Below are 18,557 nucleotides of genomic sequence, written 5' to 3' on the forward strand. Positions count from 1 at the left end.
CACTTTCTTAAAAACCTTATCTTAGTGAACATTTAGCTCACTATCTTTCTCTTTAAACATATAGAGTTCTGTAATACTTTGCAAGAAGGATTAGAATTTAGAATTTTTTAATGATATTCAGTTTGTATATAAAGGAGTAAAAGTATACTGTGAGCTGACAAAAATCTAATAAATATGTGTTCTCAAATTCTTCAGGTTATAATATAGCAACTGTTTTAAATTTATTGAAATCTTACAGAAAAACTTCTAATTTAATTGTTTTGTTTTATAAAATTACGTGAAAATGTTCAAAATTCTGAATTACAGTCCCATGATTGAAAATATATAAAATATAATTTGTTACTATATATGTAAAATAAGTTGCATTTTATCTTCTTTTGGTTCATAGGGCTGTAATATAATATATAACATATTATTATTTATATTTATTATAATATAACAATATAAATATATTATAAATAACATTTAATAGAGTGAAAGTAAATATATTAATATTTATATTTACTATAATATTAATATAATATAATATCAGGAGATATTATATAAAATAAATGTATATGTTTTTAGGTCTGCTTGCTGAGAGGATCTAGAAGTAATGAGACTCCAATAGCAAATGAGTATACCCAGTGCATTGAAATCTATTTCTTTTTAAAAAATATTTTAATGTTTATTTACTTTTGAGAGAGAGAGAGAGAGAGCGTATGTGTGCATGAGGGGGGGAGGGGCAGAGACACACACACACACACACACACACACACACACACAGATTCTGAAGCGGGCTCCAGGCTCTGAGCTGTCAGCACAGAGCCTGACGTGGGGCCCAAACTTATGAACCATGAGATCGTGACCAGAGCTGACGTTGGACACTTAATGGACTGAACAATCCAGGCACCCCTAAATATCTGTTTTGATACCATCCTCCAACAGATGGAAGTAGGGCTGGGCAGGGAAAATACGAAATGCACCTGGAACATTTGGCCCATGTTGTTGAGCTAGAATGTTAGGAAATGATCAGACGGTGAAAGAAAGGAAAAGAAAAGAAAAGAAAAGAAAAGAAAAGAAAAGAAAAGAAGGAAAAAAAGAAAAGAAAGAGAGAGGGAGGGAGAGAAAGAAAGAAGGAAAAAAGAAAGAAAGAAGAGAGAGAAAGAAAATACTTAACATAACAATGGGGTATGTCAAGGGACAAAGAAACTGTTACTGTTGTGGGCACCTCTGGAAGTAAATGGACCAAGAATCAAATTTGGTTTGGATGTTGAAACTGATTGTGCTATACACACAGCACACACAGAGGGTATGAAAACTTTTTTTACTTACATAATTGAGCTCTCTAGGGAAAGCAGCATATGCCTTACCATGCAGGTCTGAAATGTCTTCAGAGAATAAAAGGAAGGAGACTGGCTTAGGGTTTTTGTTGTGGTTAGGGTTTGGAAGTAGGATGAGGGTCCTTATGTGGGATAATGGGATTATATGGTTTGAATCTCCCATCAGTGCCAAAGGAGGAAGCATCCAGGCTTTGATATCAGTTTTCTAAGATGTAGGGCACTAAGGGAAGTAGGAAGTAAGGATTAAAAACTGTTGGCAGTCAAACATCAACAAATGGAGTCATAGTCATTACATGAATCATCCTGAAAGATCTCCCAACGGTCAAATTTTGAACAATTTGAGCAACAAAATAGATTATAACACAGAGTATAAAATAATTATCTGTGAGTTCATAGTAATATAAATAAATGGGTGAGTATGTAAATGGAGGAGAAGAAAAATATTTCTCTCAAAGAGGAATCCCAAATGACATATGTAAATAATCTTTTCCTCAAGGAGGTAGAGCTTAACACCTCATCTGTTGTTGCCTATACACAATGACTTGCTTCCACAAGTACAGTGGAAATGGAAGAAAAAGTAATTTTACAATGGAGAAACCTAGACAATACCATTTCAGGAAGGTGATCAAGAATAACATCGTTAATTTTTAATCATGTTGCTAAATAATGAGCTAATAATGACACTTCTACTCTGCAGTCTTCCTCTTCAAAACCCATAACTCCTGTCTAACCATGAGAAAACATTAGACAACCCCAAAAGAATGGATATTCTCCAAAATATTACCTGATCGGTACTCCTCAAAATTGTCAAGATCTTCAAAGTGAAGGAAAGTCTGAGAAACTGTACTAGTCCAGAGGAAGCAAATAAGACATGATGACTAAATGTAAAGTGTCCTGTATAAGCTCTTGGAATAGAAAACATGTATTTGAAAAACCATAATGAAATTAGAACATACTATGGAATTCTGTTAATGTATCAATATTGTCTCATTACTTGTGACAAACATACTATGGTAATGTATGATATTAATGGGAAATAGGGTGCAGGGTATATAAGAGCTCTCTATTACATTACAACTTTTATGTAAATCTTATACTATTCCAAGTAAGTGTATTTAAAAACTTAATAATCCATTTGGCATTCAAGAATAGATACAATTTTTTTTACCTTTTTATTTCTCCCAGGCATTTTATGAGCACTAATCTATAGATTACGATTATCTGCTGTTTTCTATTAAAGAAATATTATTACTCAGTAATAGTAGGAAAATATGTGTATCTGCATATAATTAAATAGATGGTATTTTGTGTTGATATAATCATATACAATGAGGGACAAGAAAGCTCTTTAAGGTTGAATTTTTAATTCAAGTCTATTGTTCAGGAAATATAGGTAGATTATATGCCTCCAAATTAACAAATTTTCTTAATTATGAAACATGTTTAATAAAACAAGGAATGTCTGTGGGCGGAAAATGAGTTAAGAGTTTCAAGAAAAACAATAGTCTCTTCATATTTTACTTCTCAACTAATACTTACCTCATCTTTTCTACACAGAAAGATGAATTAAGTTGTTGTGAAGCAATTTCAACAGAGAAGAAATTTCTCTCAAAGTAGAGTACTGAATAATTATCATTCAAAGTGTGGAATGAGTATTCTTGATTCAGGAAACTATGCTATGAAATAAATGTTTCAGTTGTTTATTTATAATGGATACCTAATAATTACCCACTGAATTGAATTTAAAATTATATTTTTCTTTTGTTATAATTCATGTTTAATTATTTAAATATATAGGCATTAATCCAAGAGAAATTAATATTTTTATATCTTTCAGGCAGTATTTAAACACTATTTATTCAACTCTTTTTGAGTCATTTTGTGTATATACAAAGATATAACCCCATATCTTTGGATTTCATTTTTTAGATTTCTGGGCTTCAAGCAACATTGAAGAATATGGAAATGGGGCATAATTACCATGCTTCTGAAATTAGAGGTAAAAATAAAATGTAATAAAACTAATTTAATATCAGTTGGTGATTTTTTAATCTTATCAGAGCTCAAAATTCTGGAGATAATTAAAAGTGAATAAATGATATGGTAACTATTTCACAAATTAAAATGCTAATGACAAGATCAAGAGGGAATATGGATATGGTACTGTATAACTAATTTCAGATAAAAATATGAGGAAACTATAATGGGAGGGCTTGTGTTTCTGACCATGATGCTGTAGCTGGTACCAGACTAACCTTCTTTTAATGAAAAAACTCTTCAACTAGACTATTTATAGGGCAGCTACTTTTAGCCTTTGGGAAACAGCACAAGTCACAGAAGGAGATAAGAAGTGATAGAAGAAAAATTTATAAGTTGAGATCCGCTATGACTATGGCTTTGTGCCTGGGGCAGTTTCCAAACCAAATTCCATGCAGGTAGAGGTCAAGAAGAGCATGCCAGTCCTGAAGAACTGAAAAGGCAAAGATTATACATCGTTCACACTGTCCCAGGAAAGTGCACCAGATAAAAAGGGAGCTGCAATAAGCAGTGACCCAATTTATGAGGGAGTTTACTGAGTCTTTTAGTTGATAGCGGGTATACATGTAAGAATACCCAAGACTTAACTGTGAGGAGATTTTAAAGGCCTAAGAGGGGAAAAAGGATTCTAGAAATCAAACAGGTATGGTGACATTGGAGTTCTGGTCATATCTGGATGAAGAGACCTCTTTACTCTTTAACTCCTTGTTAATACCATATTAATGTTTAACATAATCATATTAACGTATTAACCATATTAGCATAACACTTGTACTGCCCTTTATTATAAAACCCCAAACAAAGCTTACATAGAATTTCTAAGGGAGATAGAGTTTGAGTTTGAATCTTGTAAGTTAGAGAGCCTTGGGGAAAATGTAGGGCTTTCCATGGATCCACCTTAACAAAGTAGAAAATTAAGCCTAGAATTTCAAGGTGATCATCAAAAAACTAAACTGCGTGCTAGAACAAAAATGAATACCCTTTAAAGGAAGGCAGTTGTCCTGAGCCTTGGTAACCTGTCATCTATACTGCCCGGTATGTAATTTAAGTTTTCTATGTATATTATAGAGACAGGAAAAGGTGGCCCACAATCAAGATAAAAATCAGTAAGTGGAAACGTACACCAAGATGGCCCAGATGTTGAATTTGGCTGATAAAAATGCTAGAGCAACTATTTTGAATATTATCAAGGAATTAAAGAAAAATATGACATTAATAAGTGAAGAGATAGGAAATCTTAGCAGTTACATAGAAACCAAAAAAAAATTAAATTCTAGTATTGAGAAATATGATAATTTAAATGGAAATTTTATAGTTCACAACAGATTGAAGATGACAGAAACGTCAGTGAATTTAAGAGACATCAGTTAAAACTTAGTCTGATGACTAGAGAAAAAAATTAAAGGGAAATACGCCTATTTAACAGATGTGAAATTGCAGTCCCAAAGGAGAGAAGAACACGAATGGGACATAAAAATATTTAAACAAAAGATGACCTAAATGTTTCTAAATTTGATAACATCAACTCCCCCAAAAGCAGCTAACTGTAAACCCAAAGATAATCAATCCTGGATGCATCATATTCAAACTCTTGAAAATTTAAGTGAGACAATCTCTAAAGCAGCAAGAGAAAAAAATCATATTACATACAAGAGAACAGTAATGTAACAAAGGCTGATTTCTTGTCAGAGATATTAGAGGCTAGACACAAAGAAATGACAGTTTTCAAATGTGGAAAATTTTTAATTCAGAATTCTATGTCCAGTAAAATATCCTTAAAAAATAGGGTGAAAGAAAGACATACGGACATTTTAATTTAAGTGAAAGCTAAAAGATTTTGTTGCAAATCATTCTAAAGTGTGGGAAATACTAAAGGACTTTCCTTGGTCAGAAGAAAACTCAGATCTCTGGGATTGAATGCAGAGATTTAGGAATGTTAAATTCTGGTTAAGATATATATTTTTTATTTTTAATTTCCTTAAAAGAAAAATGCCTTGTAAAAACAAAAATTATCGTACATACCTTATAAATGGTAATGCTAACATAAGAAAATAATTTTGGGAGTGGTGCAAATGTTCTATATCTCTATTTTGGTGGTGGTTATATGCTGGTTTATCTTTGTCAAAACTTACCCGATTCTATATTTAAAATGTGTTCATTTTATTGTATGTAAATTGTACCTCAGTAAATTTGATTTTAAAAAATGATGGAAACTCTGAAATATAGAAAGACTGCAAAACAGTGAATTTTCTTAATAAATATGACATCCTATTATTTACAGATGACTATTCATTGTGTTCAATGGTTAAAGCTTAAGAGAAAGAAATAGCGTTCTTATATTTGAAATTTTTTTTCTTAGCCTTGATTCAGTAGTTACTTTCAAATATTTTAAGTTAAAGAAATACTAGCTATGCTCAATGATTCCTAAAGATACTATGAACAAAGATATTTATTGTAGTCATATCTATATTAAAGAAACAGTGTAAACAATCCTATTAACCACAGGTGAATGTTTAAATATGGCTGATCATGCAACTAGAAAGTCTTTAAAAATGATGCATAAGAAAATGCTCACATCATAAAGTTAATAAAATGTTAAAAAAATAAGAACATTTATATAGTAAAAGGTCATAGCTATTAAATATATGCAAATAAAAGTGATGCACACCAAAATATATACATAATTTGCATGATGTGATTTTTTTCTACATTTTTTCCTTATTGCATTTTTTTTTACAAAGGATATATATTTTTGTTAAGATAAAATTACTTGTTTCCAGGGTGTCTGGATGGCTCAGTCAGTTAAGCATCTGACTTCAGCTCAGGTCATGTATGATCTCATGGTTTATGGATTTGAGACCCATGTGGGGCTCTGTGCTGACAACTCAGAGCCTGGAACCTGCTTCAGATTCTGTGTCTCCCTCTCTCTGCCCCTCCCTGCTTGCGCTCTGTCTCTTTCTCTCGCTCTCTCAAAAACAAATAAAACATTAAAAAAATTAAAAAAAATATACTTGTTTCCATCTGTAAATAACTTTTAAGAATGCAGTCAGTTATAAATATGAAGGGATAGTGTCAGACTATCACAGCCTCTGGAACTTTAACTTCCCAAATGACTAAAATGTGTGAAGACCAATATATATAAGAAGGCTTAAAGGTTGAGGAATTTCGTGCAGAGTTGATAGTTGTAACAATTAATCTCTAATACTCCATTCTACTCTAACAGTTTGTGTTCTTTATCCTTGGCATCTCTATTAAAATAAACTCATGGTTTACTGATAACTTCTTTATGAAATTATATTCTGCTATTTAACCTAATTTATAAATGAACACGGTGCATGTTTTTCTAAGTTACTTTGAAGACCAAGTTTGTTTATATTTTGATACGTGATAAGTGGCTTTTGGTAAAAAAGGAATAAATTTCAACACAACATGATGAAATACTTTCTTTTAATTGTATAATCCCAACTACCTGAATAAAGTTAATTCCTTATATTCTGTACTGAATAATTTTACACTGTTCATAAACATGCATTCTAGTTTTAGATATGGGGCTTTCAGTACCTTTCTCTAAGCTTCTGGTCTTAGCATTTGGCAGTGTCATGGCAGACTCTGTCACCTCTCTGATTGCCTGATCAACTTGTATTATGAAATAATACATGCAAATTGTTTAGACCAGTGGCTGTCATATAGTAGAAGATCAGTGAGGCATAAATGCTAATTATTATTATTTTAAATTATTATCATGATCAGGATATCATTCTTGGGTATTGAAAAGGAAAATACAATAAAAGAGAACTGGAAGTGAAAAATTTTCCTTAATGTCAGTGAGCCATAATTGCTGCCTTCCCTCCTGCCCCTCCCCCATCCCTCCCCCAACCCCCACTTACACTTCCCAGATGGGGCTCTAACTTTTAGCACCATCAGGGAGAACAGGCAGTCTGGATACTCAAGTGTTTTGAAGTCTTTTTAGTGGTTTCATGTAGAACTATGTTATTCAATATTCTGTTTTTAGGTTATTGTCCAAGTTGCTTTGGAGATTTTCTCCTTTGTCTGAAACTGGTACTGAGTAGAAAGAATTATATCAGGAAAGAATCTAAATGCCAGCTATGTGCTTCCTTGCCTTAAGAATTCTTTGAGAGCCTTGACTCATCCAGATATTTTTGTGTTCATCTTTTCTCTGTTATAAATCTAGTGTTATAATTTAGAACACTTAGTTATTTCTTTTAGTTATGAGTTAATGATTGTAACTGTATTAATTTATTTGCAGTCATTTTCCTGTTTAAAAATATAGAGAGAAATTATGTATATGTAAATGTGCATATGTATATGGAAAGATGTATAAAAGAAAGAGACTTTCCCTGTCACTTTTATTTTTCCCCCAGGTGGTTTTTTTAGGACTGTTCTCTTTATGTCCAGGAGAGTTTGGAGACTAATGTTACAACTACATTGGAAAATTACCCAATTATTTTCCTTTCTGTTTTTTTTTCAACTTGAGAAGCATGAAGAATAATATTTTGTTAATGCAATATTCTTCTAAAAATCTGTTATTTATTACCCAATTCCACAAAGGATATTTTGTCATTGTTTGCCATTCACTCCTTTGACCCTCTTCAACTTTATTCATATACACATGAAATCTCATGACAGGAATTTGGAAATAATGTAACTGGAGATTGGCTACTATGCTCTCTAACTGGCTTATCATGCCATTTAACTGACCTTGTAGTAATCACACCCTGAATTTTGGGGAAATGAATTTGACACTTGACTTAAAACATTTTGGTAATGGGGCACCTGGGTGGCTCAGTTGGTAAAGCATCTGACTTTGGCCTAGGTCATGATCTCATGGCTTGTGAGTTCAAGCCCCACATCGGGCTCTGTGCTGACAGCTCAGAGCCTGGAGCCTACTTCTGATTCTGGGTCCCTCTCTCACTCTGCCCCTCTGCCACTTGTGCTCTAAGAATAAATGAAACATTAAAAAAAATTAAAAGAACACTTTGGTATTATTTCAATATTACTAGTACAATACTTTAAAAAACACATGTATCATTATGACTTTGGCTTTCATATTTTGATTAAAATTGTATTTATCATTGCAAGACAGTATAGATACTAAGAATAAATTGTGTTATCTTGTAGTTGTTCCTAAGCGTGAAAAAGAAAATGCACTGGAAGGTCCTACTCAGAAAGGTCTTCGTGAAGCCAGGGAGAAAAACAAAAGTAACACAAAGATAAAAGATAATACAAAGGTATGGCTTTTTGTTGTTATTTCCATTAAATCATACTTAACTCTCAGATCTTCAGATCCATGAACTCATATGGTATCATTATTTTACTGGAAGAGGAATTTAGAGGTTATGTATATCAAGCCCCAAAGTTCTTAAATGTTACTAATATGTGAGGGACATATGCTTACTGGTGGCAGAGACAGCTCAGTGAATGCTGCCACGCACCCCAATATAATCACAGGCATGTGCGCTTACCTAGTCAGTTTTCTGCTTACTCTGTCCAAAGAAATAACTCCCACATAGTCCCTTATTTCTTCCCTAATAGTATAACTTTAAACTTTACTTAGTCTTCTTTAAAAGTAGAATGTAAAGAATTATGCCCCATTTAGGAATCTCCTTAGATCTGAGTGCCTTTGCTTTGCAATTGGGCTGATAGTGAAAAACTTCTGTAATGATTGAAGAAAAATGGCACTTGTCAGGATGAGCACTGGGTGTTACGGGTAAGTGGTAAATCACTAAATTCTATTCCTGAAACCATTAGTACGCTATATGTTCACTAACCTGTATTTAAATGAAAAAAAAATAATAATAAATGGAAAAAAAGTATCTGGTCAAAGAGATCAAAAATGAGGAAGAGAGAAAAGTACATAAAACCTGTAAGGAGTTTAATTTCTTGTCATGAAAATTGCATGAAATTCTAGCTGACGTAATTAATTTTCTTACAAAGTACATCATTGTTACCTTTGAGTTCTAAAATATATGACAACTTCCCATTGGGATGGACCTTCCCTTTTTGCCACCATAAAGCTTTCCCACTCCTCTACCTGCCTTTGAATCTCTGCCAAATGCAAGCAGTGGTGGTGGATGACTCTCTTGCTGTCGATAAGTAGTTATTCTTCTCATTTGGGTGACCTTTGTTTATCTCTACAGAGATTGTTAGGTCTGGGTTCATATAAAGCACCTGAATAAAGAAAAATAAATTAGGATTAAGGATTTTCAGTATGATGGTGGTGCTTGTCATCAGGAACATTTACATCTTTTTTTTCCTTTCATTTATTTTTTTAAATTTACATCCGAGTTAGTTAGCATATAGTGCAATAATGATTCCAGTAAAATCCAGTGATTCATCCCCTACATATAACAGACACCCAGTGCTCATCCCAACAAGTGTCCTCCTTAATGCCCTTGCCTATTTAGCCCATCCCCAAACCCACAACCTCTCCTGCAACCCTCAGTTTGTTCTCTATATTTAGAGTCTCTTAGGTTTTATCCCCTTTCCTGTTTTTATATTGTTTTCCTTACCTTATGTTCATCTCTTTTGTATCTTAAATTCCACATATGAGTGAAGTCATATGATATTTACCTTTCTCTGACTAATTTTTCTTAGCATAATACACTCTAGTTCCATCCATGTAGTTGTAAATGGCAAGATTTAATTCTTTTTGATTGCCAAGTAATACTCCCTTGTATATATATGCACATCTTTATCCATTCATCTATCAGTGGACATTTGGCTTCTTTCCATAATTTGACTATTGTCGAGAGTACTGCTATAAACATTGGGGTGCATATGCCCTTTCAAAACAGTACACTTGTATCCTTTGGATAAATACCTAGTAGTGCAATTGCTGGGTCATAGGGTAGTTCTATTTTTAGTTTTTTGAGGAACCTCCATACTGTTTTTTGAGGGGCTGCACCAGTTTGCATTCCCACCCGCAGTGCAAAGGGTTCCCCTTTCTCCACATCCTCGCCAACATCTGTTGTTAATGTTAGTCATTCTGACAGGTGTGAGGTGGTATCTCATTGTGGTTTTTATTTGTATTTCCCTGATGATGAGTGATGTTGAGCATTTTTCATGTGTCTGTTAGCATGTGGATGTCTTCTTTGGAGAAGTGTCTACTCATGTCTCTTGCCCATTTCTTCAGTGGATTATTTGTTTTTTGAGTGTTGAGTTTGATAAGTTCTCTATAGATTTTGGATATTAACCCTTTATCTGATATGTCACTTGCAAATATTTTCTCCCATTCCTTTGGTTTCCTTTTTTTTTTTTTTTTTGCTGATTAGTTTTGCTGATTGTTTCCTTCGCTGTGTAGAAGCTTTTTATCTTGATGAAGTCCCAATAGTTTATTTTTGCTTTTGTTTCCCTTGCCTCCGGAGACATGTTGAGTAAGAAGTTGCTGTGGCTGAGGTCAAAGAGGTTTTTGCCTGCTTTCTTTAGCATTTTGATGGCTTTCTGTATTACATCTAGATCTTTCATCCATTTTGAGTTTATTTTTGTGTATGGTGTAAGACAGTGGTCCAGGTACATTTTTCTGCATGTTGCTGTCCAGTTTTCCCAGCACCATTTGCTGAAGAGACTGTCTTTATTCCATTGGATATTCTTGCCTACTTTGTCAAAGATTAGTTGGCCTTATGTTTCTGGGTCCATTTCTAGATTCTCTATTCTGTTCCATTGATCTAAGTATCTATGCCAGTACCATATTTTCTTGATGATTACAGCTTTGTAATACAGCTTGAAGTCCAAGATTGTGATGCCTCCAGCTTTGGTTTTCTTTTTCAGGATAGCTTTGGCTATTTGGGGGTATTTTCTGGTTCCATACAAATTTTAGGATTGTTTATTCTAGCTCTGTGAAGAATGCTGGTGATATTCTGATAGAGGTTGCATTAAATATATCGATTGCTTTGGGTAGTATTGACATTTTAACAATATTTATTCTTCCAATTCACGAGAATGGAATATTTTTCCTTTTTTGTGTGTGTGTCTTCAGTTTCTTTCATAGGCTTTCTCTAGTCTTCAGTGTATAGATTTGTCACCTCTTTAATTAGGTTTATTACTAGTTATTTTATGGTTTTTGGTGCAATTGTAAATGGGATCTATTCCTTGATTTCTCTTTCTGTTGCTTCATTATTGGTGTATAGAAGTGCAACTGATTTCTGTGCATTGATTTTATATCCTGTGACTTTGCTGAATTCATGGATAAGGGAACATTTTCTTTTTAAAAAAATTTTTTTTAATGTTTATTTATTTCTGAGACACAGAGAAACAGAGCATGAGTGGGGAGGGGCAGAGAGAGAGGGAGACAGAGAATCGGAAGCAGGCTCCAGGCTCTGAGCTGTCAGCACAGAGCCCAACACGGGGCTCGAACTCACAAACCATGAGGTCATGACCTGAGCCAAAGTCAGTCGCTCAACTGACTGAGCCACCCAGTGCCCCAACATTTTCATCTTCTAATGGCATAGGCATTCTCTTTAAGGTAGTAGTTATACTTAAAAATGATTTGTTGATTCATTCACTAAGTGCTTATGGCTTGTAAGACTACATTAGCAGGGTTGACTTTTTGTATGAGAAAAAGCTACTAAAATATAGTACAAATACATTAAATATTTATGCATAGTATATATTTTTTAAGTGCATTAAAATTTTTAACATAATACCTACAACATGATAGAAAATTTGGGTCTTACAAAAATGCTAAAGTGCAAAATAAAGTGAATTCCTTTTTACTGGTATTTCTCTTAATTTTTCCCTATAAGTTTGTACCCTTTCTTTGATCAACATCTCCCCAATATCCCTACTCCAGCCCCAAAGACCATTCTACTCTTTGCTTCTATGAGTTTTTTATTTTTTAGATTCACACATATAAATTATATCATACAGTATTTTTTTTCTGTCTGATTTATTTCACTTAGCATGATTTTCTCAAGACCCATCTATGTTGTGACAAATGGCAGAATGTCCTCCTCTCTTATATCTGAATGCTAATCCATTGTGTGTGTGTGTGTGAGTGTGTGGATGTGTGTGTACACCACATCTTGTTTATTCATTAATCTATTGACAGAGGCCTAGGTTGTTTTCATACCTTACCTATTATGAAAAATGCTGTAATGAACAGGGAGTGCAGATATCTTTTCAAGATCTTGTTTTCATTTCCTTTTGGTATATGTCAGAAGTAGAGTTGTTGCTTCATATGGTAGTTCTATTTTTATTTTATTTTTAAAATTTTTATGTTTATTTATTTCTGAGACAGAGAAAGACAGAGCATCAGTGGCGGGGGGGCAGAGAGAGAGGGAGACACAGAAGCAGATGCAGGTTCCAGGCTCTGAGCCCGATGTGGGGCTCGAATTCACAAACCATGAGATCATGACCTGGGCCGAGGTTGGTCACTTAACTGACTGAGCCACCCAGGTGCCCCTATTTGTATTTTTTTGAAGAAATTTTCATCCTATTTTTCATAGTGGCTGGACCAGTTTACATTCTCATCCACAGTGCACAAGTGTTCCCTTTTCTCCAAATCCTTACTAACAATTATTGTCTGTTGTCTTCTTGGTGATAGCCATTGTAACAAGTAGGAGATGGTATTGCATTGTGGTTTTGATCTCCATTTTCCTGGTGATTAATGATGTTGAGAATCTTTTCAAGTACCTGTTGGCTATTTGTATGTGTTCTTTAGAAAAATATATATTCTATACATTTGCCCACATTTTAATTGAGTTATTTATTTATTTTTGTAACTGAGCTGTATGAGTTCTTCATATATTTAGATATTTACCCTTTATCAGATATGTGGTTTGTGAATGTTTTCTTCCATTCCACAGGTTGCCTTTTCATTTTGTTGATTGTATTTGGCTGTTCAGAGGCTTTTTAATGTAGTCTCACTTGATTTTGCTTTTGTTTCTTGTGCTTTTGATGTCATATCCAAAAAATCATTGGCAAGACCAATGTTAAGAAGCTTTTTCTTATGTTTTCTCTGGGAGTTTCATGGTTTCAGGTCTGAAGTTTAATCAATTTTGAGTTAGTTTTTATGAATAGTGTCAGATGAGTATACAGTTTAATTTCCTGTATGTGGTTATCCAGTTTTCCTAAAACCATTTATTAAAGAGACTTTTTTTTCCCCATTGAATATTCTTGGGTTCCTTGTAAAATGCTAGTTGATTGCATATATGGGAGTTTATTTCTAGGCTCTCTATTCTGTTCCTGTAGTCTATGTGTCTATTTTTATGTCAGTACTATGCTGTTTTGATTACTGTAGCTTTGTAGTATGCTTTGAAATCAAAAGTGTGATACTTCACCTTTGTTCTTTTATTCTTGGGATTGCTGTGGCTATTTGCGTCATTGCAGTTTTATACAAATTTTAGGATTTTTTTTCTATTTCTGTGAAAAATGCTGTTAGAATTTTGATAGAGGTTATATTGAATCTATAGATGGCTTTGGGTAGTATGGGCATTTTAACAATATTAATTCTTCTCAGTACTTGGGAACAGAATATCTGTGTCTTCCTTAGTTTCTTTCATCAATGTTTTGTAGTTTTCATTGTACAGATCTTTCACTTCCTTGATTAAATTTATTCCTAAGTATTTTATTTTTTGTTATGCTATTGTGAATGGGATTGCATTCTTTATTCATTTATTTATTCATTTTATTGTTTGTGTATAGAGACACAATTGACTTTTTGTATTTTGATTTTATATTCTGAATCTTTACTGAACTTGTTGATTAGTTCTGTTTTTCAATGAGTCTTTTGGGTTTATATATAAATAAGATCATTTCACCTGCAAATAAAGTAATTTTATTTTTTTTTCCTATTTGGATGCTTTTCAATTCTCATTTGCTTTTGGCTTTGGGGGCAATGTCATCTTTTCAATATGAAAGAAAGGAGCAAGCTCAACACAAAAATAGAAATTTGAATTGCAGAATAGGATTAAACCAAGGGCGGGTTGTGGGGGGGAGGCAAAAGCAAAAGGAAGAAATGAGATGTTGCCAAGAGACAGAGGGTCTCTGTCTCTTTACCTTGAGTAAATGAGTCAAATATTTAGATGGCAGTACACATCTTTTTTTTTAAGGTTTATTTATTTTGAGAAAGACAGAGAGAATACAAGTGGGGGGGCAGAGAGAGAAAGAGACAGAATATCTCAAGGAGGGATGAGATGCAGAGTTGGAACTCAGGAAACTGTGAAATCATGACCTGAGCTGAAACCAAGAATTGTACGCTTAACCAACTGAGCCACTCAGGCGCCCCACATATATATACAGCAGGGCTGGTATTCTGGGGGGAGTAAGAAAAGTTCAGGATGTGGAAGGACTTTCTAGAAGCTTGGGGACTACGGCTAGTCTCTTTCCACTCTTGACCCCTTTCTCTGATCAGTGAAAGAAGGAATCCATTTGGTGCTTTTTATTTCTTGATCTTGCCTGATTGCTTTAGCTAGGACCACCAGTAAGTACTATGTTGAATAAGAGTGATGAGAGTGGGCAGCCTTGCCTGGTTCCTGATATTAGAAGAAAACCTTCAACCTTTCACAATTTAGTCTGATGTTAGCTGTGGGTTTCTTGTGTATGGCTTTTATTATGTGGAGGTATATTTTTTCTCTAACCAATTTATTGATTTTTTTTTCATGAAAGGATGTTGAGCCTTGTTAAGTGCTTTTCTTACATCTTTTGAGATCATCATATGATTTTTATCCTTCATTCTTTTTTTATGTTTCTTTTCTTTCTATAATTTATTTATTTTTTTATAATTTACATCCAAGTTAGTTAGCACATGGTGCAACAATGATTTCAGGATGAGATTCCTTAAGCCTCTTACCCATTTAGCCCATCCCCTGTCCCACGAACCCTCCAACAACCCTGTTTGTTCTCTGTATTTAAGAGTCTCTTATGTTTTGCCTCCCTCTCTGATTTTATATTATTTTTGCTTCCCTTTTGTTCATCTGTTTTATATCTTAAAGTCCTCATATGAGTGAAGTCATATGATTTTTGTCTTTCTCTGACTAATTTTGTTCAGCATAATACCCTCTAGTTCCATCCACGTGGTTGCAAATGGCAAGATTTCATTCTTTTTGATTGCTGAGTAATACCCCATTGTATATACATATACCACATCTTCTTTATCCATTCATCCATTGATGGACATTTGGGCTCTTTCCATACTTTGGCTATTGTTGATAGTGCTGCTATAAACATTGGGGTGCATGTGTCCCTTCAAAACAACATACCTGTATCCCTTGGATAAATACCTAGTAGTGCAATTGCTGGGTCATAGGGTAGTTCTACTTTTAATTTCTTGAGGAAGCTCCATACTGTTTTCCGAGGGGCTGCACCAGTTTGCATTCCCACCAGTAGTGCAAAAGAGATACTCTTTCTCCTCATCCTTGCCAACATCTGTTGTTGCCTGAGTTGTTAATGTTAGTCATTCTGACAGGCGTGAGGTGGTATCTCATTGTGGTTTTGATTTGTATTTCCCTGATGATGAGTGATGTTGAGCATTTTTTCATGTGTCTGTTAGCCATCTGGATGTCTTCTTTGGAAAAGTGTCTATTCATGTCTTTTGCCCATTTCTTCAATGGATTATTTGTTTTTTTGGGTGTGGAGTTTGATAAGTTCTCTATAGATTTTGGATACTAACCCTTTATCTGATATGTCACTTGCAAATATTTTCTCCCATTCCTTTGGTTTCCTTTTAGTTTTGCTGATTGTTTCATTTGCTGTGAAGAAGCTTATTATTTTGATGAGGTCCTAATAGTTCATTTTGGCTTTGGTTTCCCTGGCCTCCGGAGATGTGTTGAGTAAGAGGTTGCTGTGACTGAGGGCAAAGAGGTTTTTGCCTGTTTCTCCTTGAGGATTTTGATGGTTTTCTGTCTTACATTTAGGTCTTTCATCCATTGTGAATTTACTTTTGTGTATGGTGTAAGAAAGTTTTCCAGGGTTCATTCTTCTGCATGTTGCTGTCCAGTTTTCCCAGCACCATTTGCTGAAGAGACTTTCTTTATTCCATTGGGTATCTTTCCTGCTTTGTCAAAGATTAGCTGGCCATATGTTTGTGGGTCCATTTCTGGGTTCTCTATTCTGTTCCATTGATCTGAGTGTCTGTTTTTGTGGCATATTGTCTTGATGATTACAGCTTTGTAATAAATCTTGAAATCTGGGATTGTGTTGCTTCCAGCTTTGGTTTTCTTTTGCAAGATTGCTATGGCTATTCAGGGTCTTTTCTGGTTTCATACAAATTTTAGGATTATTTGTTCTAGCTCTGTGAAGAATGCTGGTATTATTTTGGTTGGTATTGCATTGTATACGCAGATTGCTTTGGGTAGTATTGACATTTTAATAGTATTTTTTCTTCCTATCCAGGAGCATGGACTATTTTTCCAATTTTTTTGTGTCTTCTTCAATTTCTTTCATAAGCTTTCTATAGTTTTCAGTGTATAGATTTTTTACCTCTTTGGTTAGATTTATTCCTAGGTATTTTATGGTTTTTGGTGCAATTATAAATGGGATCTATTTCTTGATTTCTCTTTCTGTTGCTTCATTACTGGTGTATAGGAATGCAACCGATTTCTATGCATTGATTTTATATCCTGAAACTTTGCTGAATTCATGGATCAGTTCCAGCAGTTTTTTGGTGGAATCTTTTGGGTTTTCCATATAGAGTATCATGTCATCTACAAAGAATGTAAGTTTGACCTCCTCTTGGCTGATTTGGATACCTTTTATTTCTTTGTGTTGTCTGATTGCTGAGGCTAAGACTTCCAATACTATGTTGAATAACAGTGGTGAGGGTGGACATCCCTGTTTTGTTCCTGACCGTAAGGGGAAATCTCTCAGTTTTTCCCCATTGAGGGTGATATTAGCAGTGGGTCTTTCATATATGGCTTTTATGATCTTGAAGTATGATCCTTCTATCCCTACTTTCTTGAGGGATATTTATCAAGAAAGAGTGCTGTATTTTGTCAAAATACTTTCTCTGAATCTATTGAGAGGATCATGTGGTTCTTGTCCTTTCTTTTATTGATGCAATGTATCACATTGATTATTTTGCAGATATTGAACCAGACCTGTATCCCAAGTATAAATCCCACTTGGTCATGGTGAATAATTTTTTTAATGTATTGTTGGATCTTGTTGGCTAGTATCTTGTTGAGGATTTTTGTGTCCATGTTCATCAGGGAAATTGGTCTATAGTTCTCCTTTTTGTGGGATCTCTGTCTGGTTTTGGAATCAAGGTAATGCTGGCTTCATAGAGTTTGGAAGTTTTCCTTCCATTTCTATGTTTTGGTACAGCTTCAAGAGAATAGGTGTTAAATCTTCTTTAAATGTTTGGTAGAATTCCTCTGGAAAGCCATCTGGTCCTGGACTCTTGTTTTTGGGGAGATTTTTGATTAATACCTCAATTTCTTTACTGGTTATGGATCTGTTCAAATTTTCTATTTCTTCCTGTTTCAGTTTTGGTAGTTTATATGTTTCTAGGAATTTGTCCATTTCTTCCAGATTGCCCATTTTATTGGTGTTTAATTGTTCATAATATTCTCTTATTATTATTTGTATTTTTTCTGTGTTGGTTGTGATCTCTCCTCTTTTATTCTTGATTTTATTTGTTTGTTTGGGTCCTTTCCTTTTGGTTTTTGACCAAACTGGCTAGTGGTTTATCAATTTTATTAATTCTTTCAAAGAACCAGCTTCTGGTTTCATTGATCTATTCTACTTTTGTTGTTGTTGTTGTTGTTGTTGTTGTTGTTGTTGTTTTTGTGTTTTTTTTTTTTGGTTTTGATAACATTGATTTCTGCTCTAATCTTTATTATTTCCTATCTTCTGCTGGTTTGGGGTTTTATTTGCTGTTCTTTTTCCAGCTATTTAAGGTGTAAAGTCAGGTTGTATATCTGTGACCTTTCTTCCTTCTTAAAGAAGGCCTGGATTGCTATATACTTTCTCTTATGACCGCCTTTGCTCCATCCCAGAGGTTTTGGGTTGTGGTGTTATTATTTTCATTAGCTTCTATGTCCTTTTTAATTTCCTCCTTAACTTTTTGGTTAGCCTTTTCATTCTTTAGTAGAATGGTTTAGTCTCCAAGTATTTGTTCTTTCCACATTTTTGTCTTGTGGTTGATTTCAAGTTTCATAGCATTGTGGTCTGAAAATATTCATGGTATGATCTTGATCTTTTTGTACTTGTTGAAGATTGATTTCTGTCGCAGTATGTGAT

The 18,557-nt window shown here is 34.1% G+C and overlaps 1 protein-coding gene across 5 annotated transcripts in view; it reads left to right on the forward strand.

Annotated features, from left to right (window-relative positions):
- SPAG16 (sperm associated antigen 16) overlaps positions 1–18,557 on the forward strand; it is a 997,079-nt gene that overhangs the window by 52,625 nt on the left and 925,897 nt on the right. For all 5 annotated transcript variants that reach the window (XM_019838629.3, XM_045034448.1, XM_019838628.3 and 2 more), the window contains 2 exons: positions 3,252–3,321; positions 8,499–8,608. In XM_019838629.3, coding sequence (XP_019694188.1) covers positions 3,252–3,321; positions 8,499–8,608 — 180 coding nt within the window. The remainder of the gene's footprint in view (positions 1–3,251; positions 3,322–8,498; positions 8,609–18,557) is intronic.

Source organism: Felis catus, chromosome C1, assembly GCF_018350175.1.
Source record: "Felis catus isolate Fca126 chromosome C1, F.catus_Fca126_mat1.0, whole genome shotgun sequence".
Lineage (NCBI taxonomy): Eukaryota > Metazoa > Chordata > Mammalia > Carnivora > Felidae > Felis > Felis catus.